This window comes from Myotis lucifugus, unplaced genomic scaffold, assembly GCF_000147115.1.
Source record: "Myotis lucifugus unplaced genomic scaffold, Myoluc2.0 scaffold_68, whole genome shotgun sequence".
Classification (NCBI taxonomy): domain Eukaryota; kingdom Metazoa; phylum Chordata; class Mammalia; order Chiroptera; family Vespertilionidae; genus Myotis; species Myotis lucifugus.
In genome coordinates this window covers 5,616,458-5,641,564 of record NW_005871116.1, presented here as the reverse complement: position 1 = coordinate 5,641,564, position 25,107 = coordinate 5,616,458, and the positions used below count along the sequence as shown (strand labels likewise).

The following is a 25,107-nucleotide window of genomic DNA, read 5'->3' as shown; positions in this document are numbered from 1 at the left end:
CTTTAATTCTGGAAGCGAAGGGACAGGAAGCATCTGGTGGAGGCACTCAGTGTGGCTGTGTGTTCATGGGGACTTGGTAGCTGATGTTAAGTGGCTGCATTCCTCATAAATAAGCGTGAGTGACAGATTGCAAGGGTGCCCTTCTAAAACGAGGTGACTCATAACCTAACAACCCCTGCTCTATGCACCCTAGGAGGACACAGACCAAGTAAACCTGCAGGGCGGACTTAGAGGGGAGGTGCTGTGGCCTGTAATGTACATGTGGCTCCATCGGGCACGCCGGCTTTTAGAGGGAGTTTCCTTGTTAATGATTATGATGTAGAACACCCTGGTCCTTTCAGGATGGCCAACCCAATCTCTGTGGGACTAGCAGGTAGTCACTTCGGCAGAATTATTTCTATCTGAATGTACAACATCAGATTTAGTCTATTACAGGTGTTCATGGAGCTAAGCACATTTCTTTTTGAATCAAGAGACCCAAAGTGAGCTGATCAAGGTCGCCTTGAAGAATATATTCCTGACTGAGCTTCTGTTTGGACGCGGTGTTCTCTGGTGTCGCTGCGACTCTACTTCAGGAGGTCTGGGTCGGAGTTTTTATCTTTATCTTACTGTTTTTGTTTGACTGTTTGCTATCACCGGAGCAGGTATGAAAAAGGACAGGGGAAAAGGACAGATGTCTGTGACAACTTCAGTTCTCAAGTCGCTCATTCAGATTTCAGACGCTTGAAGAGCAGCCCTAAAGAAATGATAGCACCGTCATCTGTGCTGAACAGCCTGTCAGCAGGCACCTTAATACTTGTGGCAAAACGGCTCGAATACATGGCATCCCATGATAAGGACTTAGCCCCAATTAGTCAACTAGTAATTGCTACAGACTGGCTCTCTGGTCCAACTGGTTTTCTATGGTTTGGCTCAAAGGCAGCCCCTCCTTTCTTGGGGCTCCCACCACGTTTGTGCATGTTACATACATGTGCTCATTATGTGATGTCTCATATGATCTCTCTCTTTTTCCTACCCTCTTTGTTTACCTGGCAAACCTTGAAGTCTCTCAAGGTTTATTTATTTATGGGTCTCTAGCACCCAGCACACAAAGGTCTTAGATGAATAAACAAAGGAAACCGCGGAAAGATAAGGGGTGTACTGTTACTATCTGTCTAAATATTGGTTTAACTTTTAAAACTACTAAAACATGCTTATCTAATTTGACCCCTTCAACAACTGAGGGCCCTGTCATGTCAACATGCAGTCACCGGATCTAGACCTGTGGTTCCCCACTGGGGGCCATTTGTCCCCCAGGGAACAGTTAGCAATGTTTAGAGATGTTTTGGTTGTTACAGCTGAGGGTGCTGGGTACTACTGGTATGCTGCTGGTGCACCCTAGGGGGTAGAGGTCATGGATGCTGCTACTAACCACGTTACAATGCACAGGACACCTCCCACCACACACACACACACACACACACACACAGTTATCTGCTTATAATGCCTATATATATATATATATATATATATATATATATATATATATCCTATAAGAAATTATGCAGTGCACCATATAAAACCACTTTTTGCATTCATTCGTCTTCCTCAAACATATGCAAACAAACTGACCAAAACCCCTGGGAAGGGCAAGCTCATGGTTTGATTACTAACTGCTGACCCGGGATGAACATTTGGTTCCCCAACCCTGTGCCTTCAGGGTGTAGCACCTGGTACCTCCATGCACTGGAAGGAGGAGGAATTCACTGTCTGAGGTATTTCAGGACATTTACAGCATCCGCTGTTTGTGATGATTAAAGCTCCTAGGAGGACAGCTAGAGAGAACCAGGTAAATGTAAATATCAGCTGTTTAAAGGGAAGCAGGGTTAGATACTGGCAAGTCAATTCCATCTTTTGTCTTTGAGAAAACCTTACTTGAGTGGTTGGGAGCAAGCAGGAAGTGAGGGGACTTTGTTTTTGCTTTTGTAAGTTAAGTGTGTTGGGGTGACATTGGCTACTACGATTATATAGGCTTCAAGTGCACATTTCTAAGATACATCATCTGTATATTGCATGGTGTGCCCACCCTTCTTAAATCTTGATGGCTGCAACTCACCAGATTATTCTAGGTACATAAGCCAGTGCTAAATTCAGATGACTGGTGCTTCCATTGTCCCAGCACGCCCCCCCCCCACACTCCCCGCACCATCCCCCTTTCTAGGAAGGCAGCCTGAGCTAGTTTACTTTGGCAGCTGCATTGTAACAGTTGAGTTACATTATGCATGCAACCAACTAAATAACAGTCAAGTCTCTTAGAGGACTTGTTGTAAGCCAGGACTTCCACTTCCTTCATTTGTGAAATTGATTTAAAAAAAACAACCAGGTAGACACAGGACTTTACATTTATCCCTATCAACCCCCCCTGGGTGTTCTGGCCCCCGGTGGTTTGGACTACAGGAGGCTGTCAGGATATTCTGAATGCCCGTCTGTCAGGGAGCACCTTAGCTGCCGTGGGCTTTGCTTCCGCTGCAAGTTGGGTTAGCCGCCTTCCTTGTCTTCACTTGAGTAACTGACTAAAAACCCAGCGTAGGAGACGAAGGTCCATCGCCAGGGCTTGGTCGGAAGGAGTCCCTTGCTGAGGTCCACCTCCATATCCAGGAATGACAGAAAAATATGTTTGGAGTTGAAAGGGGCAGACTCAATTTTTCTCTCTGTCAGGTTTTATTAATAGATGAGCAACTGAGTCTAGAGAAATTAAGAGCTTTTGCCCCAAACCACGGAGCGGCTTCCTGACAGAGCCCAGGTTCCTGGATTCATGGCCCAGAGCTGCTAACTGGTTGATGTTTCTTCCCATCACCCATTCGATGGGATCACTAGTGGCAAAGAAGGCATTCTGATTGGTTTTTGTTGTTGTTTTTATTTTTTTAATAATTTATTTTGTTATTGTTGATAGTATTACAGATGTCCCCTAGTTTCCTGAGCTCCCTTTGCCCCTTTCCACCCAGCCCCTGCCCCATCCCAGGCCTTCCCCACACTACTGTCTGTGTCCATGGGTTATGCATATATGATGTTCTTTGGTTAATCTCTTCCCATCCCCCTTCCCTACCCCCCTGAGATTCATCAGTCTGTTCCATGCATCTATGCCTCTGTGGACCTATTTTGTTCATCAGTTTATTATTTCGTTAGATTCCACACATAAGTGAGATCATGTGATAGTTATCTTTCTCTGACTGGCTTATTTTGCTTGACACAATGTTCTTTGCTGACAATTTGCCTTTCTCCTAAAAGAGCAACACAAAAAAGAAATTCCAGTGAATGGAGGACTTTTATTTTCGTGAGCGTGGTTTCACTCCCACTAATTCATGTGCACAAATCCCATCAGAAAAAAATGGCATGAGAACAACATTATGCCCAACTCAAGTCCTCTGGACAAATTAGGGAATGTTAGTCCTATGAGGATGGGCTAAGCTTTGGACAGGGAGGTATAGATTTAGAAACAAGCAAAAGCTTACAGTGCAAGAGTGAGTGTGTGTAGTATAATTCTGCTAGGACAGCTTCTGCGTTCATGAATAATCCATAAATCATGCAGACAAGAAAACCGAGAGTTGATCCCATAAGGCGGGCCTGGCCCTCCCTAGAAAGATGGGGGAAAGCCTGGTAGCGAAGGGGCTGAGGGTGCCTGGGGGTGTGGTTCAGCAGCCCAGCAGGTACTGTTTATAAAGGTGTTTATTTCAAAGGTGAAGCCATGGCTTCTGTCCCCACAAACCTGGGCTCCTGATTTAGCCTCAAGAAGAGATGCCCACTTACTCTGAGGAAATTACCTATAGCTTGTAAGTTTTATATATCACATGTACATACCCATAAACAAATAACATATAAGTTTGATATATCATAGCTACATATGCCCATATATAACATATATATATACACACACACACAAATATAACCCCTCTACATATATATAATATGAAATAATGAGGCTCACACTGAAAGTCTAAGTGCTCCATTAAACTTAAAGAATCTGCATCTTAGGGGATTTATAGAAGAAGTTCACAAAATCACCACCTGTCTTTTTGACACAACCATGATTCTTTAGCTTCATCATGTAAAACATGACAATGTGACACCAATGCAGCTTCCACACATCAGCTAAAATGCCCACAGAGGTGAGCGCTACAATAGTCCGCCAGCACGGGAACCGGACACAGAGGCAGTGCAGTGTCAGACTGCTTGGGGTCAGATTGCCTGGGCTGAACTTGTGCTTGAACTTGCCTTCACCAGTTATGTAAATTAGTTACATAATTATTCTTGGTGCCCTTACCTAAAAACAAGGTAATAATGAACTTTCCTTTTAGCACTGCTGTGGGAATTAACTGAGGGATTAACTATAAAGGAGGTACAACTGGATCCACTAAATTGTTCTAGTATTATTGCTGTAAACTGGTTTTAATTCTGTCTGCCACATCCCCAGTGCACCTGGTGGCCAAGCTGAGGGACTGTGCCTCACAACCTCTTGGTGTCCTATCTGTCACAGGGCAAATGCCCAATGAATGATCACTGACCGACTCACCAGTATCACCCCAGCGTCAGTCATCTCACTGCAGACCCACCTGCTGTATTGATCGGATTTAAATTTATTAGCATTAGAAGCACCAGAACTAGATCACTAAGGTTTTAGCAACCCTATCTTCTGAACATTCACCATTAAAACTACTAATATAGTAGTCGTCTTACTTTATACAAGTTTATGCCATTGTGTCTTATCCCTTTTGCTGAAAACATCTTAAACAGTAGAATCCTCTTCCAGACAGTTGTCTGGACTCATTATTTAAACTACTCTAGCTTCCATAACTTCCTTATGCAACGGAACTGCTTCTTTTAGGCATATATTGCTATCAATGCTATTCCACACGTCTGTTTAGTTTGCATGTCTGTTTAGGCCTCAGGGTGTGCAGTAACCCAACTTGGAGCCAATAGAAGTTACCAATAGAAGCCAAGAGAAGTTATTGAAAAAGCGTGTGCCTTTTCTATGGGATCTCAGCAAGTGGATTACGGGTGTTTCCTCCCTAATGGCTTTAAACAATTACTCTCCTCCCCTTGAACAGATGAGAGCACTGAGGCCAGAGAGTGTAAGAAACCACCAAGGCTGGTGCTGCCAATGCTGTCAGCACTTTGCTGACAATGACACCGTAACCATTTCTGTGCACAGATGCCCGTGTGCCTTTGCCCCCAGTACCCGGCACTGTGTCTCTGCTGGCTGTCCGGGGCCGCTAGAGCCACCTGGACCTCCACTTGGAGAACGGAGAGGGTCTAGGAACCTGCATCCTCCTGGGGTCAGGCCTGATCTGGACAACTTGAAACACTGCTTCCAAAGGCACTGAGACAGATACCCGCCCCCCTGCCACCCAGCCCAAGGGGCACAACTGGAGAGCGCATCCTTGCTTGGTGTCTCCACCCGTCTCACTTCCCTAGTCCCAGATCAGTTTCTCCCTGGAACATTTTTCAATAATTTACTTTCATTTGGATCCTTGTCTCAGCATCTGGTTTCTGAGGAACTCAACCTAAAAAAATGGCAGAGCTGGGACTCAAACACAACTCTTACAAAGTCCAAGATTGATGCTCTTGACTGCTTTTTTCTTTTTAATATATATTTTTATTGATTTCAGAGAGGGAGAGGAATAGAGAGATAGAAACATCAATGATGAGAGAGAATCATTGGTTGGCTGCCTCCTGCATGCCCCCTACTGGGGATTGAGCCCACAACCTGGGCATGTGCCCTTGATTGGAATCAAACCTGGGACCCTTCAGTCCGCAGGCCGACGCTTTATCCACTGAGCTAAACCAGCTAGGGCTGACTGCTTTTCCTGACTGTGGCAGAGGAGAAGGAAACAGGAATCTGATATGACCAGTATAGAGACTTGCTTACTGGCCTACGCCCCACTCATCTCTGTGGGTTCTCTGAGCACCAGCCAAGGCCACCTGACCAGCTTCTCCTCCTCTCCATGGCTCTTCCATGGCTCTCTATGCCCTCCCAGTCTAAGCTGCTGGCTGCTCCAAGGAAGTGAGAGCTATGGGTGGGGTCACAGCAGCAGGGGACATCAGGCATAACCAAGTCAAATGCAGAGCTAACTGAGCTCCTGGCCACTAACTGCAGAAATCAATCAGTAATCTACACAGACGTTACTGAATGCCAAGTGTGGGCACAGTGGTGGCCACAGTAGCCTTACTTCATCTTTGCCTTCCAACTTCTGCATTAAGGCATTAGTTGACCCACTCTCAACCAACATATTGAAGAAATCACCCCCCAAATTCAACATTTTAAATACAACTCATGCTAATGAAAGTGCCTAAAATCCTTCTATTTTTGTCTTTAATATCCTCCTATTTTCTCCTATTTTCTCCTTAAAGTAAGTTTTTTACACCTCAGAATACAGGTGTAATAGCATCCATCCAATGAAATAAGACAGTGGGGAGTAGCCATCCTTTTTGACTTTTACACTCACAGTTGTTCCATAAATGTGAGTTTGACATGCACATATGGCCAGGAGATAGAGGCACCGAAGTTCAACTACCTCCTTCTATTCCTCGACAAGAGCTTTTCAGGAAGCCAGGCTTAGACATAGCTGCACAGGGAACAGAGAGCTGGTCAACCGTGCTTATGAGGTTCAGAGTGAACGCCCACACAGTGTGGTGCTGGCACGCTCAGAGGGGAAGTCAGGCACAGTCATATAACAGCGTGCAAACCCAGCCAGGGGTGTCTGAGCATGGCACATAGGGTGCTTCGCTGCATTCCATTCCCTGAAAGCTGATCTGGCCAAACAGGGCCCCGACACTAGGCAGGGCTCCTTGACTGACTTCCCCATCTCTCTGTTGCCCTACGGTCATCACAACACATCCTTCATTAGCTGTTGTTCAGAAAAGCTTGGTGCCTCTTGCTCCAACCAAGAAAGCAGCTGGGTCAGTGGCTGGGTATAAGAGGAGATGTCCTACATGTTAGGCAGCCACAAAACAGTCCTTTCCTAAAAAAATGACCTCTCATTTTTGGAGAAGCCAAGGGTCCCCAAAATACTGCATGGTAATATCACCAATTCAATCACCACTAATGGGAACCTATTAATACCAGTACATACACATGGCAATCTAGAGGCCGAATATTCTACTCAATATTATTTCTCCTTACACAAATTTGCAGCGTTCTACTGTAAGATTAGGGGACACACAAAATACCAGTGTTTCTCATATTCAGATATTAATAAATGAAGGATTATATAAATATAACTTGGGCTCTTAATTTTGAGTTTCATACTTTAAGATGAGCTCTCATTGGAAAATTGGAAAGATCTCCTATTCCAGGAATGGGGCTGGGAAAACTGAACCAGCTATTTATGTAATTCCTAATCAGGGTCTTTCATAATCTCAAGCTCAATGTCCAAAGGGGCAGAGAAAACTTGGATTTGAAGTCTGCAGGCCTCATGATACCTCACTATGTCTGTCAATATTTGAGGAAATTTAATCAGGCACGTGGGGCACAGATAAAGGTGCTGCCCACCAGGGTGGCGGTGGTGCTGGGTGACTGGTTTGTTCAATGCAGGATGATGGCCCGTGGCTGGTGCACGGGGTACAGAGTTCAGTCACCTGGGCAAAGGTTGACAAGACTTAGGCTGGGCATCAGCCTCCCTGGCATTGGTGGGGAGGGCAAAGTTCTGGCGCTAGTGGCATCTGAAGTACATAGTAGGAAAATGAGATCATTCCCTCAACAGGGAAAGTCCATTAGTTAGGGCTTAGGGTAGGACACAGGGATGCTTGGGGCTTCTTGGAGGGCACTGGTCCTGGCTTCTACAGTGTACAGCTATTTCCAGACCCCCCCTCCCCCTGCAATGGAAAGGGATGTTAATTCAACCCAGCCCTGCTCTAAGACTAGAGATAGAGAGCATCAATGACAATTGTGGAGTATGATTGGGAAAGTCCCAGGTCAGGATGTAGATGCTGGTTCATTCATTCACTTAATAAATCAATAAGGATCTACTCTATATGACAGAATGCTAGAGGATATGGATACAGGGATGCAGAAAACATCCTCATAAATTTAAAGGTCTAGTGAGTTTTAAATCCAAAATAATTTATGACACAGGGTATGCAGTGGTCATTTTGTCAATCACTTGAAAAATGACATTGCATGTATTTCAAGCTCAGTCCAGACTTTGTCACACAACTTGGAATGCAGATGTGATGACAACTTCATTTAGAAGAGGGGGATGAGTCACTTAGTTACCGTGCAGGCCTAGCTGACCTCCCGGATTCTGCCCAGTGCACAGCTCTGCTTCTCCCAACTCATCCTACACATATTTTATTGCATTCAATGAGGTAACACATACTGTGGGGGTGTATGTCATAAATGTTCACTGACTTCATGGGGAGGAAGCTCAGGCCGGTGTCTGGGCTGTGGCCCCTCAGTGCACAGCAGCCTAAAGCCACACCAGAGCCACACTGCAGAGGTGAGCGACGGCTGTGGGACCCGGGCTAGGTGCAGGTGGGTGTTCTCTTGTGTAAAATAAGGGTGCTTGGGTTCTCTGCTGTCATCAGACTCAGTACGTTTCCTCCTCCACAGAGCTGTTGCGTGCAAGAACCACCGCACTGCTAATCGGCTGAGCTGTGCTCCAGGACTTCACTGCATTAAAAGTGAGTCATTGCTGATGTTGAGAGCATCAACGAAAAATGTGGAAACCTAGCACTGGACGGAGTAGGAAAGCTGAAAGTTCCTGAAGTCAACATCCACACGGAATTGGACTCTAAGCACTGGTGATGCCGTCTCTTCAACATCTGTCTGTGATCATCTATTTTTCACCACCACAGTCACACTTACATCATCTCTCTCCTGACCTATTACACCCATCTTCCTCTACAACCATCTCCTTCAAATTCATTTTCATTCTATTACCAGTATGAGTTCCAAAGTGAAAATCGAACAGTATTAGTACCCTGCTTAAAACTCTTCCATAACCTAAGGGGACCAGAATTAAAATGTTTTTTTGCTTTGTGTGTGTGTGTGTGTGTGTGTGTTTTGTTTGTTTTGTTTCTGTTTTTATTTGTCTTTCTTCTCTTTTACAGACCATGAGCTTCTTAAAGGAAAACACAAATATAAAATTCCTCCTTGAATCCATTACAGTGCTCGGTAAAAACTTGCTGAAAGAGTGTTCTATGTTATTATCTCCAAAGGTCTAAGCTCATGTCTTCCATTGGCACCAGATAGACAAGACCAGAAGCTCCATAACCTGGCCTGCTATGGCCTGCTGAAGTCCGATGTCAAAGCTGTTTGTGATACCAGGAGGACCAGGTGATGCGGGGTTGCTGATATGCATGGACTCAGGCCCTGGCACTAGAAGACTCTGTAAGATTGCTCTGGCCTCCTGGCGACAGGAGAGACAGCAGCAACCTAAAACTCTGTGGTGTCTCCGTCACGTCCGGTGAATGGGAAGCCTTGGATTGTTTGTTTCTCCTTGAAAATATTTAATAGGCACACTCTTTTCTGTCTCCCCACTACAGCCATGGCTCAGATACTTGCTGGAAATAGATCCTGTATGTCTTGGCAGCTGCTCAGGGCTCCGTGAGCTACAACTGTAATGGGGCAGGGTTTATTTAGAAAAATAGATGTTTCTTCTATTGAGCCATTATTTCTGATCTGTTTGCAATGAGAACAAAAGTGTCTCTTCTTTCATACAAGTGCTGTGTCAGTTTGCATAGGTTTAAGGAAAATGCCCAAAGGTATACAGAGAACATTGTTTTGGGGATCCTGGTTCCTTCAGGACATGGCATCTCACTCTTAGTATACGTTTCTTATCTTGAGAGGACTAAACAATAAAGAACCTTTAAATCTTTAGAGTGGTAAGATAATAATTATGTGCTTTGCCTGCAAGCCACACTATATATATATATAATATTTAATATAACATTTATATATAATGTATGGATAGACATACACATATACATATATTATACATAAATATTATATATGCTGTATATAAATATTAGACACATACACACAAATGTTCTATCATGAGCTTAGCACTTTTGGCTGGCCTACAACTCTGAGAAAAACCATGACTTGCAGGATATGGCATACACTTCCTCTCTCGTCTCTTCCTCTCCAAATACTAGCCATGCTGAAGGCCCAGCAAGTCTTACCTTCTTCACGAAGCTTTTACCACCTGTAGGCCTTCTGTAATTTAACTCCAATCTATTGACCTAAGTTTACTTCCAAAGGGAATAGTTACAAATACAGTGCTCATGTACCACACACTCTGGCCAAATTAATCCTATGCCTTCCACAAAGTAGAGGCTCAAAACTTATCTGTTGGATACTGAGTGTGTGAACTGGAACCGTGCATTGCCTGGAACAGCGCCCTGTCCAGAGTAGAAACCCAGCTACTCTAGAACCTGCTCTCTGTGCCACCTCGTGTCGATTCCTGCACACGTCTGTCCATGCTGCTCCCTTATCATATCAGCTTCTCCTATATTCCAGCTTCTGTGAAGTTCTCTTTACTTCGCTACAGCCAGAAGTGACCTTCCTCTCCTCACTCGTAAAGACTGCAGTTTGGGCTACTATTTCCATAGTTAATCAACATTGCCTTCTACTGTAATTCTTTTAAAAATATATTTTTATTGATTTCAGAGAGGAAGGGAGAGGGAGAGACAAAACAACAATGATGAGAGAGAATCTTTGACTGGCTGCCTCTTGCATGCCCCTTACTGGGCATGTGGCCTGACCAGGAATCAAACCGTGACCTCCTGGTTCATAGGTCGGTCAACATTCAACCACTGAGCCACACTGGCAGGGCCCTACTGTAATTCCTTGTGTATATCCTGATCTCTTAACTCATGGTAAGTTTCTTGAGGGGAGAATCACTGTATTCCTCAGAGCCCTAAGTGCAATCTTTGAAAACAGAAAGCTCTGAAAAAATATCTGTACATTGAATTTGTTGAACTAACTAGTCTGGTCCACCTTGATTCTTTTTCAGAGCACCTTCACCATTAGCATCCTTCACACCATCCCTTCAAGCTCTACAGTCTCTCATTAATTTCTAGGAGTTCCTCATGTCCTGACTAGATGAACTTTTCAGGCAGGCCAGCTCCCGCCTTAGGTTGCTGAGGTGGGAGCATCCAGCAAAGAACATGCTCAGGGGTGGGCTAACTGAAATAGAAGAGATGAGACTCATTTATAACAGGCACTCCTCGGAAGAAAATTTCCGTCCATCAAATCTGTAAACACATTCCTCATTAAACTCATCACCCAGAAGGGGCAGTTCTGAAGCGGCCAGTTGACAGTTCGACCCCGTGAAGGCCCCTGGAAATGAGGCGCTGCCGGTCACTCCTGATTCTGGAATAAGAAATCTCCCCGAGACTATAACCTGCCGTGAGGAGCAGGAGGAGAGACTAATGTGCAGGATGAAAGACGAGAGAGCATCTATTGCAACACGAGCTAAGACAATGGCGGCACTGTTCAGTGTTTAGTTCTTGTTAAATTTCCCATAGGGCAATTAGACTTAATAAAAAAGCCTCTCAGGGCCAGTATATTCCTAATTGCTCATCTGCCCAGGCATGAAAATCCCTGCTCAACACTTCACGTGCCAACCTTCCCCAGGCACACACATCTGTCATCTCCCTCCAGCTGCCGCTTCCCAGATCCCTCACCCAGCAGAGCACATCTCTGACTGACCAAACGGAGTTCAAATGAATGGGTGGTGAAGTACACTAGAGTTTGTTTTGTTTTTTTGCCATCCTCACCTGTATTTTTAGTCTACCTTATTCAATGAGAGAGGAAATAAAAATAAAATGATTTGGCTACAATCCGGCCTGGCAGAGAAAGAAACACATGGCCCATGGATGTTATCTGACATTTAATCCTCGTTCTGTCATGTGATCGCTTTGGATAAATCCATCAGATAAATGGCCAGAACGGCACATTCATGCTCAAACACGCCCATCCACACCTCCCTACAGAAACATCAGGCACCAACCCTGACAATCCCCAGGCCGTTTTAAGGAAGAATTCTGGAGTAGCCACACACTTCAAAGGGATTTTGGTTAGCCCACTAAGAGGAAAAAGGAGCAGGAGGAAATCTGTCCCTTTGCTAAATTACTTACCATGTGCAAGTGTTGGCTGGCTGCCGGATTGGTGTTTACTATCAAGCATTGCATTTTCTCATGTCCTGCTCCTCCCAAACACAGAAACAATGCAAACCTAAAACTACCAGAAAGCAAAACCAAAAGGCACACACGGAGCCAGCTAATGGTGCTGTTTTCTCCACTTCCCTCATGAAGCTAAAGGTTTATGTCCAAGCTAAAATGTCAAAGCCGCTGAAATAGAGGCTCTTTGCAGCTTTTCTAGGTCAAAAGTGTAACTTGAGTTCGTCTTTCAGTGGGGATACACTTTTAAAGATACATCTTTAGAGATTTCATTTGCCATACTTTCCATTTCACAGGTTTTTAAAACTCCTCAAGCCTTGCCCAGTGGCGTGAAAGTCACCTTAATGAAGAAAGTCGAGAGTAAAGCGCCGTGACTTTGGAACAGCGCGGAGCCCGGCTGTAATGCCTTGGCTCGGAACCAGGGTCTAAAGCCGGCCCTGGGAAAAGCTGCTGAAACGCGGCCTGCGATCCCTCCATGTCTGACTTGCACAATGTTGACATTATGACACCAGAGAGACCCAAAAATATTTCAAACAATTATGACTGCTTTTCTATAAATATTTCTCCATTGCTTTAAGAGATAAAGTAACATATTTTACCTTGCTTGTGTTCTTAGTTACCCTGGTCGCCCTCAGCAGCTCACTACTATGGATTTATTTTGGGCTCAAAGGTCAGGGAGGACTTCTGAGGGCACCACCTCTGCTCTGAAACTCATTTTCAACAGGAGCTGCCCAGTGAGCAGAGGGGCTCAGCTACTCTTAAAGCAGCCACTGCATGTGGCGCCACAAGCCTGGGAGATAGAGATGGCTTGTTCCCTCTGCGGACGCCCAAGCTGGGAAAACATCAAGTACAAGACAATCTCTGAAGAAGTTCCCCAACTCCTTCTGAGCACAGTTTTCTTTCTGGACAGAAAACTTCTTCTTTCTTCCTTCCATTACCCTTTCTTGGTCCAGTTATTTCTGCTCTGAGATATATGTTTGCATAGATGGACTTTTCCACCAGCAAACGGGTAAAACCAGGAAGAACTACAGGGATGGCCAAGCAGGCCCGGGTGTCTTTATTTCTGAGTGTCTTATTCACTATTTCAGGTGTCTCGTCCTTCAGACATAGCCAGATGGTCACCACCCAGAGAGTAAGAGGCAAAATGTATTTGAAACCTGCAATTTCCACTCTCAGAGAATATGACTAAGAGGCTTTAATTCTGAGCTCTGCAAATAGGCTATGGTATCCTTCATCATACAGGAGCTAAGTGATCAGTAGGTTAATAACCCCTCAGTGTAATGTCAGCATCTTTCCCGGAGCCCGAGGACCAAGAGACCTGGTTTGCCTTCACATAAATGCTTGCAGCATGATTTGGGGGCATTTATTTTTGATGTGAAAACACCAGATGCCAAAGCTGGCTACTGTGTTTCCTGTAAAACACCCACAGAAAAGTCCTCTGAGTTTATGATTCCAAAGATACATTTCCTATTTGCCGCTACTTAAAATGTAACACATTTTGATGACATCATCCCAAGAACTTAGGTTTAACAAATAACGTTCACTGTTATTTCAAAACGCTGCGGGTGGGAACAGAGAACTCACCTTCACTCCCAGAAAAAGCATCACTTGAGCCAGCCACTGCCAAGGTCAACAGCAGCTTCCAGAGATCCATACCTGTAGGACCTGCAATCACACAAAAAAGCGGAAGATGAAGCCAACGCCATGCAGACCATGATCACTAAATGCCGTTTAAAGGCTGTGGAAACCACACATGAGCTGACACGCATGGCAGTTCTGGAGCAAACCCTAGTCATCGTCCAGGGTCCCTGAGTCTCACAGTGTCATTCTTTTCCTGGGAGCCAACAGCAGGTTGTAATACATTTTCCTCCCCGTGGGTGCTGCCCTCAGGAATCACACGGACACTAGAGATCTTCATATCCTGGCCCGCAGCCATAGAACCACCCCACGACAAATGACCCCCACGCATTGTTCCTATTATGGGGCCAGTGTGGTTTGCTTTAATGGAACCAGGAAATATAAAAACCTTTCATCAGCATCACCAAGCACAGGGCCATAAAATGAAAAGTAAAACAACCTACTGTAATCGTAAAAGTTCTCCAGTGTGTCTCCCAGTGAACAAAAGAGCTCAATGAACACTCACAATACCCAGGACCGTGCTAACAAGCCACCCTAAGGAGGTTTAGCTGGAGGGCGACAGAAAGGAGAGAAGCAAAAGAAAACAGAACCTGTGTCCTGCCTCAGGGGCCTCCCCAGCATCCTCCTGGGGCTCTAAGGAGTTTTAGGAGGAATAAAGGCTCACAGAAGGAGAAGGGTCCATTCACGCCTCTAGCCACTGGGGATCCCACTTGTGGCCACACCTTGACCCTCCAGTTTGATGAATGGCGGAGCAGATCAGCATGCCTGGCCAGCATCCACCTCTGCCCGGTGGAAATAAGCTTTGGGGTAAATAAACAAGGCATCCACTTCCAAGACCTCCCAAGGGGCGAGTTTGGGCTGATTTAAAGTGAACTCAGCAGACTGCCCTTTGGAGAGCTGTTGCTACATCTGACAACGAACTAACGCCAATATCTCCCTGAAATCACTGAGGCACCTGATCACCACACGTGGAGCTCCACCAGGACCCTCCTGGCCTCATGCTTGTTACTGCGCACTCTCAGCAATAATGAAACAGCGCTGCTCACTACCCCGCACCAGGCAGACATGATGAACAAGAATGTTTTCATGGGTAATGGGATGGCGTGGTCCCCGGGAATGGCTGCATAGTTCTGAATCGGTATACAACGTCTCAGGGTCTATACTTTCATTTTCAGACAGTGGGTTACCCACCATTGTTTTTGTTCCATATGCTTTGTTTTTTCTTAAATATATTTTTTATTGATTTCACAGAAGAAGAGAGAGATAGAAACATCAATGATGAGAGAAAATCATTGATCAGCTGCCTTCTGCACGCTCCTTACTGGGGATCAAGCCTGCAACCTGGGCATGTGCCCTTGACCGGAATCAAACCCGGGACACTTCAAGTCTGCAGGCTGATGCTCTAGCCACTGAGTCAAACCGGCTAGGGATGTTCCATATACTTTTGTGCTCTTAAAAAATTCTAAGAAAACACATCTCTACATAACACCGTCTGAATACGGATTTGTGTGCTGACATGCACGAAGACCGCTCATACGCTGCCCCAGGGAGTCCTTCAGAGGACCGAGTGTGTATCTTAATTCTCCACCACTTCACCAGCTGTGAGATTTATGACATCCACGTTTTAAATTCCTAACCTGGAACGCTCTGCCCAATGTCCTTGCCTCATCCCCGTCTACGGTGCCAATGGAACCTCTGAGCATCTCCCCGTAGGTCCTCTGCTCCTTGGTGAATAGTCTGAAGCCTCAGCAGAAATGCAGAAAAAGGCTAAAGACAAATATGTTCTAGGCTGAAAATGCCATCCTGTTGGTAATGGGATGTTTCCTTTAAATGTTTATTTTTTAAGTATTCTTTTAAGTAGGGAACGCATTGAGGAGCTGCCCCCCGAAGAGTTCGTTTCAGCCCTCATCCCTCACGCGCTTGGTGGCAGGGAAAGGAGCCTCCGGGGCACACCTCTCTTGATGTCTGGTTGCAGCAGAGATTCCCAATTCGCAGGCCAGTGTTTTGCTTCCTAACTGAGTAGAGATAAAAAGAGGTGTGTGGTTCTCAGAAGGGTGCTTTCACTGGTTTGCAAGTCACCTCTCCAAACAACTCAAAGAGATTTGGCAGATGCCAGACACCTGTGAATTTTGCTTCAGGTGAATAGTTGTTGACCCCTTCCCATGGCCTGCACATGAACTTCACTTCTCCCAGGGTGGGTTGCTGGCTCTCTCTGACTCTCTTCATTCTAGCCTGCATTTCTCCCTTGGCCTTCAGGTGAACAGCTCCTGCTCCAGATATGCTAATTATCAGAGGAATTCTGCTTGAGGTTGGAGCTTTTGGTAAAGATTTCGGGGCCTCAAGACCAGATCAGAGCAGCAGGGGAACAAACAGATTTAGAGATTTTGTGCTCTTCCTTGGGTTCCTGCTGGTGCCTGGATGACACACACCTCTTGCCCTGCCCCTCCTCCCTTCTCCTGACATAAAAGATGCCTGAAATCTGGGCTCTCTTAAGATGGATTTGCAGAAGCTATAAGGCATCCCTCCATCTTCTCCAGTTGGCATCTTCTCCATCAATAAACCGTTCCCTACTTCAAACTCTGACGTTTTGAATATTGGCCTTTGAAGCATCCTGCACGAGAACCTTGAGCCTTGAGCCGGTAACAAACTGATTAGCACAATGCCTCTATGAACCAAACATATCTCCATAGAAAACATTCCATCTCACAAAACAAATAGATCAGAATCCCCCCGAAGCAAAATGAAGCAGAAGTCTGTTTTCACACTCCTACAGCAGAACAGGGGATGTTTAAAACTGTCCTCCCACACAGGAGGTGAGAACAGTCCACTGCCGCTGAGAGCATTGCACAGGGACCCCACTCTCACGCTCCAACCCGGGGGGCAGCAGAGAAGATGAAGAAACGTGGCTGGATCCCGTAGGAGCCGATGGCTTCATTAGAGACTAATGCTCTCTCTGTGCACTGTTGCTGGCTCAGAGCGTGGCAACTCCAAAGGCAGCCTGCTGCACTTCCCCAGTGAACTCCCCATTACAACCAGGCCAGTGGGCATTCTGCTAGATTTCAGTGTAAGCTGCCCGCTTCCGCTGTGCAGGCTCCACGTGGCAGCTTCTGTATGAGGACCCCTCACTGGGTTCTGGGTGAGATGAAACGTCCCAGTGGAGGACAGAGTGCAACACACAGTGTGGAACTTGAATGCCATCTACCAATGACCTGCCAGATGTGAGCTGGAGAAAGTCCCATGATTCCCCTTCCCCAGAACCACCATCCAAGTACAGGCAGGCGTTGGCCAGAGGATTATACCAAATTGTACCCTAGCCTATTGGCTTTTTTAAGTTTGTAATATTTTTCTATTGAAAAATCCCTCTCTAGATTTCTAACGATATTTATACATTCTGTGGCTATAACCTCATGGTAAGATTTGCATCTGCAGGGGGAACACAAGCTTCTACTCTGGAAGGAAGCACACCATTCCCACTCTCAGAGCCTGAGGCATTTTGCCTGTTCTCCCCTCCCTGAAGGGAGAGCCAGTTGAAAGCAGTATGATCCAGCTGGCGTGTTTGAGTTCTGTAGACTGCCCAGCAAAGGAGGCCTCCACATTAGTTAGGCCTATGTTATACTGACTTTTATTTCTTGGCTATAAAACAGTCCATAAACACATGAGAAGAGATGGAGATTAAACGTAACATTTTTCCAACCTGTTATAACCAACTTCAAGCAAAGAAAACAATTGGTTCAATTCTCTTTAATTTAAAATTAGCAAGTATTTGTCCAACAATGAGTGCCTATTAGCCTTGTGCAAGGCACAGTGAAGAAAACAAAAGCAATGCAAACCATTGTTCCTGACTTTGGGAATTAGGCAAGATAGGCACGGGAAACTGGGAAAAGAGGCATACCTACAAATGGAAGGTCAGAACTGGGGAAAATCAGCTGTTGAATAGATGGTCTTAAAATTAGAACTAAATGACAAATAAGATTGTGATCGGTTAGAAAAAGTAAGAGGGGATTGTGATCGGTTAGAAAAAGTAAGAGGGGATGGGCGAACTTTTGCTATGGCAAAAACAACAATAACAAAACAACAACAAAGCTCAGTGCACATGTTGTGGGTGTGGGTCTGAGTTCTGACTAGTTCATGGTAGTGGTCTCAGGGAGCTGGTGAGCTGGAGAACAAGGTTCTGAATTATGAATAAAGGGGAATAAATTAAATTGCAACTCATATTAATCAGAAACTCTCTGGAAGTTTTGGGATAGGCAAATCATGTGCAAAAGTGAATTTTCTCAGCAGAAATCTGCCCCTTATACCTTCTTAACTCAGTATCCCTGAGAAATACTGAAGATTTGGTGATGACTGGATGGATACATGGAGATGAGAGAGAGAGAGAGACACACATGTCTATCATAATGACTGAGGCTATAGCGTATGTGCGAATGAAAGATGGTACTATCGACAGAAATCAGGAATTTGGGATCTCAGCTGTTTCGAGGGAGGAGAAGGTCACATGACTGTCTTGGATACTTGGTGTTTAAGGCAATTATGAGACTTGTGGAAATGTTGGGAATGTCTAGTGGGAAGTTCAAGGTAGGAGAGCAAAGACCGAAAGAGAAGTTATTATTGGATGGCAATGAGGATCGGATGAACTTAATGTGAAGACAAAACACTTTCATGAAGAACCCTACATCACCCTTATTAAAAGTAGTATTTAAAATTACATTAGATCATATAGGGAAGAATGTGCTCATTCCTGGTTTGTAATTTGGCACAGACGAAATGAACCATCACCCAAAACTACCTACGCCCTCTGATTTGTATCAGGCCTTTAAAAGAAAAGTGGTCAAAAGCATCCCTAGAAGTATGATGTTAGTGTATTAATATATGGGGGGAATAAAATAATAGATTTAGTTGCTTGTAGCCCTATTAAGGCAAAATACCAACACGGCAGCTGAATCAATCAGAAATAATGTTTCCCCCCCAATTTTTGTTTTATTGATCTAGCTATTCTGATACCAAAAATTCAAGAGCTGATGAAAAAAAAAATCACCACAGAAGCAGAATTGTTTTATTGCTAAACCAAGGCTCCAGGGAGGTAACCTAATAAACATGTACTTTCTGATGCTGGTGTTGATTGCTAATGAAATATTGCAAAACGGAATCTCGTTGACTGTCTGGTGAAGCTTTGATAAGGACTCAGTAGTAAAAAAGACAAGGTGACTCCAAAAAGGTATTGAAAATGCCCCATTCTAATTAGCAACAGGCATTTTATTTGGACAGTTTGCATTTGGAGTTCATTACCCACTTTTTTTTTGGTGGTGGCTATTTGAAAACTGGTCAAACCAACATGCCTTAGGTCTACTTATTTCCTTCCCATGAGTGAGGGAGTAAAAGTTCACAGACATTATCGATGTAAGTACTTTTGCTGAGATTTCCCTTTTCTCCGCATCCAGTAGGGAATACAGGATGAGAAGGCATTTTAAATGTGTGAGGGATGGATGAGGAGGGAAAAAGTCTTTGTGAGTAGTATATATAGTAAGTGTCCTTTTTAATAAAACAAATAAATCATACATGGTATGTACCCATGCTGACCAATTTGGGAACCACCAGTCACCTGTGGCTATCAAGCACTTGAAATGTGGCTAATGCAACTGAGGAATTAAATAAGCTAAATTTTAATTAATTAAATATGTCAATGAAGTATTTAGTTAAGTTTATTTGAAACAGGTTGGATATATGGATCTACTTTTTCAGCTGTAGATTTTATGAAATCTAAAACCAGATTAAGTATTTCTGATGAAAATGTAGCATTTAAATTGAGATGTGCTGTAAGTGTAACATATACGTGGATTTTGAAGGCTTGTAACAAAAAAGTTTGCAAAATATTTCAATAATGTCAATGTTGACTGTTAAAATCATATTTTGGATTTTGGGGGTAAATATTATTAAAAATTAATTCTTGTTTCTTTTCATTTTAAAAAATGTGATCGGTAGAAAATTTAAAGTTAATTTAAATTTAGAAATACATGTCTTGTATTATATTTTATATTTCTATTTTACAACATTGATATATACATTTTAAGGTTTGTATGTTTGTACTTGCATTCATAAATATTAAACTGTTACAGTGAGCATATTTGATTCTGTAAAAAAAAAATAACAAAAATAATCTCTTATATAAAAGGCCCATGGCTGTCACACGGTAATGCGGCCATGACCAAACGAGCAGCGGGTGGGGCAGGGCGCCAGCTACTAGCGACGGAGGGCTATGAGCAGCGGAGGGCGGGGCAGCGAGCTACCAGCGCGATGGGTGGGGTGGCCAGCTGAGGCAAGGGGAAGCAAGCTACTCGCACACAATTTTGTGCGCACTGGGCCTCTAGTGACGTATAAAATCATTATGATTGAGCAGTCCTTCCAAATGCAAAATCATGGGGACAGAAGATTCACTGAAGAGTTAGGTATGATTATATTTGTAGGACATTTTTTTGGGTGTGTCTTTGCTTACCTTCAGAAGTGTGAAAATTCACACTGTATCTATTTTTGAGTCATACACAGGGGTGTACTGATAAATATTTAATAATTGTTCCTCTGGAGTAAAGGGCCATGATACGTAGCACTTGCCAATTTCTGTGGTGTAAACACCTCTACCAAGGCTGATTTTAAACTATCACGTCATGCACCTGGATCCACCCAATCACTGGATTCACTGCAGTCACTGAATATGGATTCGCAAGCCAGTACCAACTGGACCTGGCACACCACCAGCTGAGGAAGTGATGATGCTATCCATGCAGGTAACGGGTACAAAGATTAAGCAATCTGCTGACATTGATGTGAGATGTAAGTGCTTCTGAGTGAACCCTGGACACTTGGTTTCATTTGATGCCATCTGTTCCACTCTCAGTTGATCACATTTAGTTAATCATCATTCACAGATACTTCCCAGATCTTTAGAAATTAACACCAGCCTCTACCTCAGATGCTATCCTTGATCTTCACTTATAGACAGGGTAAGCTTAGGGGTAAAGAGCATGGGTTCTGGAATCAGAGAGCTAGGTTCAAATCCTGCCTTTACCAAACCTCATATTACTCATCTCTAATATGGGGATGATAATCATACTACCTTTTCCATAGGGACATTAGGAGGTGATTAAATGAGAAGATTTATTCAAAGCACTTGGCATGCCCACTGCCTGTATTCAATAAATGGTAGCTATTTTGACTCTTTCTGATACTAGTCATGAATAGACTATGTTTTGTAATATGTCCATGGAGTAGTCGAGAGTGGGGCCCCATTTATATATCATGAAATGGAAGCCTAGGGAGGCGGCAAAGGGGTCTGCAAATGTGTTCTTGGGTAGCCACAATATGTAAGACTCCCTTCTTCAGTCAAGCACTCCATCACAGGAGGGTCCAGGGAAAAGGAAGGCTCACCCCCTAGGTTAAGGCAGGAATGCCACCCATTTTTGCTTAGGGGTACGGGCAACTGCACTCCTTCGACACGGAGGCCCAGTTATATGGGAAATAATCCAGAGGCTGATTTCCCCCTAATCACTCTCTCAGCTACTGTAAGAAAAGTCTACGCTGCTGTGACTGGGTACAGATCATTTGTTTTGTGAACCACAGATTTCTAGAGCTGCAAATTGGGTAGATGAATTTTCATGATGAGCAGCTTGGTGTGACGCCTTCTCTAGCGAAGTTCTCTCCTTGTGAGAACAGAGAAGACAGCTGTGTTACAGGAACCTGGGTCTACCTCTTCCTTTCTGGAGGAGTGAAAGAATGAGGGGCATTTCAGTACTGAATGCTAGGTGCTGCTCCTATTTGGGATGCAGGGGTATTCTGTTGGGAGTGGGCCATTCTCAGGGCATGGGCATCCTGTTTGAGTTCAGTAGGACCCCATGGCACTTTACAACTGTGGCGATTCACCACAGCAGCTATTCCTATGGACGGCTGTCAAACTTAGCGGCCTGGCTCACCCGGTGCATCCAATGACTCACAATGCAGGCGTGACTCTCGCATGGAAGAGAACACCCATCGCACAGGCGCTTATCTGAACAATATGTTCCTTTTCACATCTTACTTTTACACCGTTGCACCTACCAAGTCATTTTTTTCCAAAACAAAATTTGAAAAAGCAAACCTCTTATTGAATTTCTGCTTTCACTCTCTCTTTCCAAAAGGCTCCTTTTTAAATCTAATTTTTTTTTTATTACTGTGACGGATCTATAACATGAAGAATGTGCTTTAAACAAAGCTGAAGATGTTAGAGGAGCTGCAAACTCACAGAAGGGAATGGGCTTTGTTTAACCTAATTTAACAGGAAATAGACAAGCTGTGGAAGACGTTTCGTAGAGTGAAGTCTTCAAATAAAAACATTCCCTTGTTGAGATGGAAACCTGACAATGATTAGTACAGTAACTCATCGTGTACCAGCAAACCCAGATAACTCATAGAGCAAACCCTGAGAAAAACTCTTCTTTCCTCTGATCTGGTCCCAAAGGGTGAAGTTCTTCTGAGGTCGACAAGTTGGGAAACCAAGCCTGAGGCAATGTGGTCTCCTGGGCAAGGCATAGCGAGGGGAGTCAGCAGTCCTGTGCCCTGGTGCCAGCCCCGCATCGCTGACCTGGTGACTCGGCCGTGGTTTAGTCACCGTGGGCGTCAGTTCCCTCACCCACACACACTCCGTGATTCTCTGAGAAGCTAAGTCCCGCCTGTGCCATGCATGAGAAGCGCCATTCACTGAGGACTCGTGTCCTGAGGCTGCCCGCTCCTGTCCTCTCTCCTCTCAGCCGGGAGCACACCGAGGGCAGTAGCTGCGTCTCACTCACTGTTGTATCCCCAACAACTGGCCCTGGGCCTGGCATAGAGTAGATGCCTCCCCAAATCTGCCCACGGGGGAGTGTGCAAAGTGCCTATTCCATGCAACTTTGACCCAGACCTGCAAGTTTAGAGGGACGTTGAGAGGCGAGGTGAATCCCGCTGATATAGGGTGTCCCAAAATTCACGCAAGATTTGCAATTGAATTGAATTTTGGGACACCCTATAGAACAAACATTCCTGGGTAAGCATTAGTGCTGCACTCGAGGTCTCCAAGGCCCGCCTTCCCTTCCCATGTGCCTTCCTAAAGGCTAACCCGGGCTGAACAAACACCTGCGTGGGGTACCAGAGAGGCAGGGAAAACGACAGAAAAGGAGAAAGAGTGAAGTTTGGATTTGCATTATGGACAGGGGCAGCCACCACAGGATATCCAGCGCTTAGGCCTGTCAAGTTCGGTGACAATTCACAAATGCTGACATGGCAGCACTCCCCAGGAGCAGCGCTGCTCAAGGGCTGTGCTATCCATCTCCAGGCCTCAGGGCCTCCAAGAACACCTGGTCTGCTTTCGGCACATGACCTCAGAGCTATGACGTGTGCTCTTTCCATGACACAGGGACACCCCTCCACCTCCTTTAAGCCTATACATATAAATAGAAAGAAATCTATTTGGCCAGACTGACTGGCTGCCAGATAGATGGCAGACACAGGGCAGATCACGGTCACGTCTTATCTCCAGGACGTTTATAACAACCGCTTCATTCTTTAAGACCACGGAGGTCCAACAGCCACATTCAACAAGTAACAGGTAAAATTAATTTTAATACTATATCTTATTTGACCCAATATACCCCAAACATTACCATTTCATCATGCAATAACGATGAAATGCATTAATGAGCTATTTCACTCTTTTTATTTTACAAGGAGCCTTTGTATCTGGTGCATATTTCACGCTCACAGCACACCTCAACGGGCACTAGCCACAGGCAGGTGGGTGGCTACTGCATCGACTGTGCAGCTGGGACACTGAGAGATTGTGGATAGCCATGTGACCAGCTCCCTGCTCCTGCAGAATGTGCTTACTATTGCACATGAGCAGGCCACGCTGCTGAGAAGACCTTTAGTTCTTTTGCAAGGTCTAATAGTTTCTCTGAGTCCTAGGAAGATAGTCTGCGACTGAAGCAAGAAGCAGGGTGTTCCAGACCTTCCCAACACTCATTTTGCATATAATTGCTGAGCACTGATTACACTAGAAACCTGTTTGTGGCACAGAACTGGCACCGAACCCAGATTTGTCACTAGTTATGGGACTTGAAGTAAATCACTTCTCACCCTCAGCCTCCTTATCTGCACAACAACGTCTGCAGCCTCTCAACAGTTCCCAGCCTCGGCTTTAAATGACAGCTGCCTGGGTTACAGACATGCCCTGGCTCAACACTGATGTCAGGATCTCTGGGGCGGGGCTGAGTATCGATACTTCAAATGTTGGTCATGTGATTCTAAAGTGCAGCTAGAATTGAGAATTATGGCTCTAGTGCAAACTAAACCATGATGATTTTATTTTTAAAAAACATGTATTTTTATTGACTTCAGAGAGAGAAAGAGAGAGAGAGAGAGAGAGAGAGAGAGAGAGAGAGAGAGAGAAACATCAATGATGAGAATCATTATTGGCTGCCTCCTGCTTGCCCCCTACTGGGGATTGAGCCCGCAACCCCGGGCATGTGCCCCTGACCAGAATCGAACCTGGGACCCCTCAGTCCTCAGGCCAATGCTCTGTCCACTGAGCCAAACCAGCCAGGGCAAACCATGATAATTTTTAAGTTTGTGAAAATGGAGTTCACTGGCCCCAAGGAATCTTCCTCTGTAGAGAGAGAAAAGAAAGATCAGTCTCTCCATGCAACCAACCCACTAATGCACTTTTTGCAAAAGAGAACCTTCTATGCCAAGCAGTTGAACTAGTAACTATTAAGGTAGGATAAGAAAATACTGTCCTGTGAAGTGGCAAAATCAAAAGAATCCACGAAATGAATGGCATCAGCCGCCCACGATAGGTCACTCAAGTAATGACAAAGTAGGACTTCAAAGTGCTGCTGCTGAGACCAGGCCAGCAGAAGGCTAAGTGGTCCCCAAGAGTCCCGTCTCTGGTTACTCAAACACACTAGTCCAGGCACTGCTCTGAGGGAACTCTGCAGACATAATTAAGGTTACTAACCCACTGATTTTAAAACAGGGAGGTTACCCTGGATTAACTCCCCGAGTCAGTGTAATTGCATGAGCCTGTAAAAGCCGACTGGCAGTCAGTGGGAGTAGATATTTGAGAGGGGCTTGACCCGCCCTTGCTCTAGGGGACCTCAGGACACAACACAGGCAGCCTCTAGGACGGGGTGGGCAAACTTTTTGACTCGAGGGCCACAATGGGTTCTTAAACTGGACTGGAGGGCCGGAACAAAAGCATGGATGGAGTGTTTGTGTGAACTAATATAAATTCAAAGTAAACATCATTAC

The 25,107-nt window shown here is 44.8% G+C and overlaps 1 protein-coding gene across 12 annotated transcripts in view; it reads right to left on the bottom strand.

The window, feature by feature from the left end:
- Positions 1–25,107, bottom strand: part of LOC111826324 (growth hormone receptor-like) — a 139,422-nt gene that overhangs the window by 65,606 nt on the left and 48,709 nt on the right. For 7 of the 12 annotated variants that reach the window (XR_002829638.1, XM_023755041.1, XM_023755040.1 and 4 more), the window contains exon 2: positions 13,747–13,827. Coding sequence is in view for 8 of the 12 variants with exons in the window: in XM_023755041.1 (XP_023610809.1) it covers positions 13,747–13,827 (81 nt within the window). In the remaining 4 variants the exon portion in view is untranslated. Of the gene's footprint in view, positions 1–3,099; positions 3,261–10,006; positions 11,168–13,746; positions 13,828–14,464; positions 15,031–15,437; positions 16,647–25,107 lie in introns of those variants that run through there. The other 5 variants (XR_002829640.1, XR_002829637.1, XM_023755043.1 and 2 more) reach the window with 5 other exon arrangements.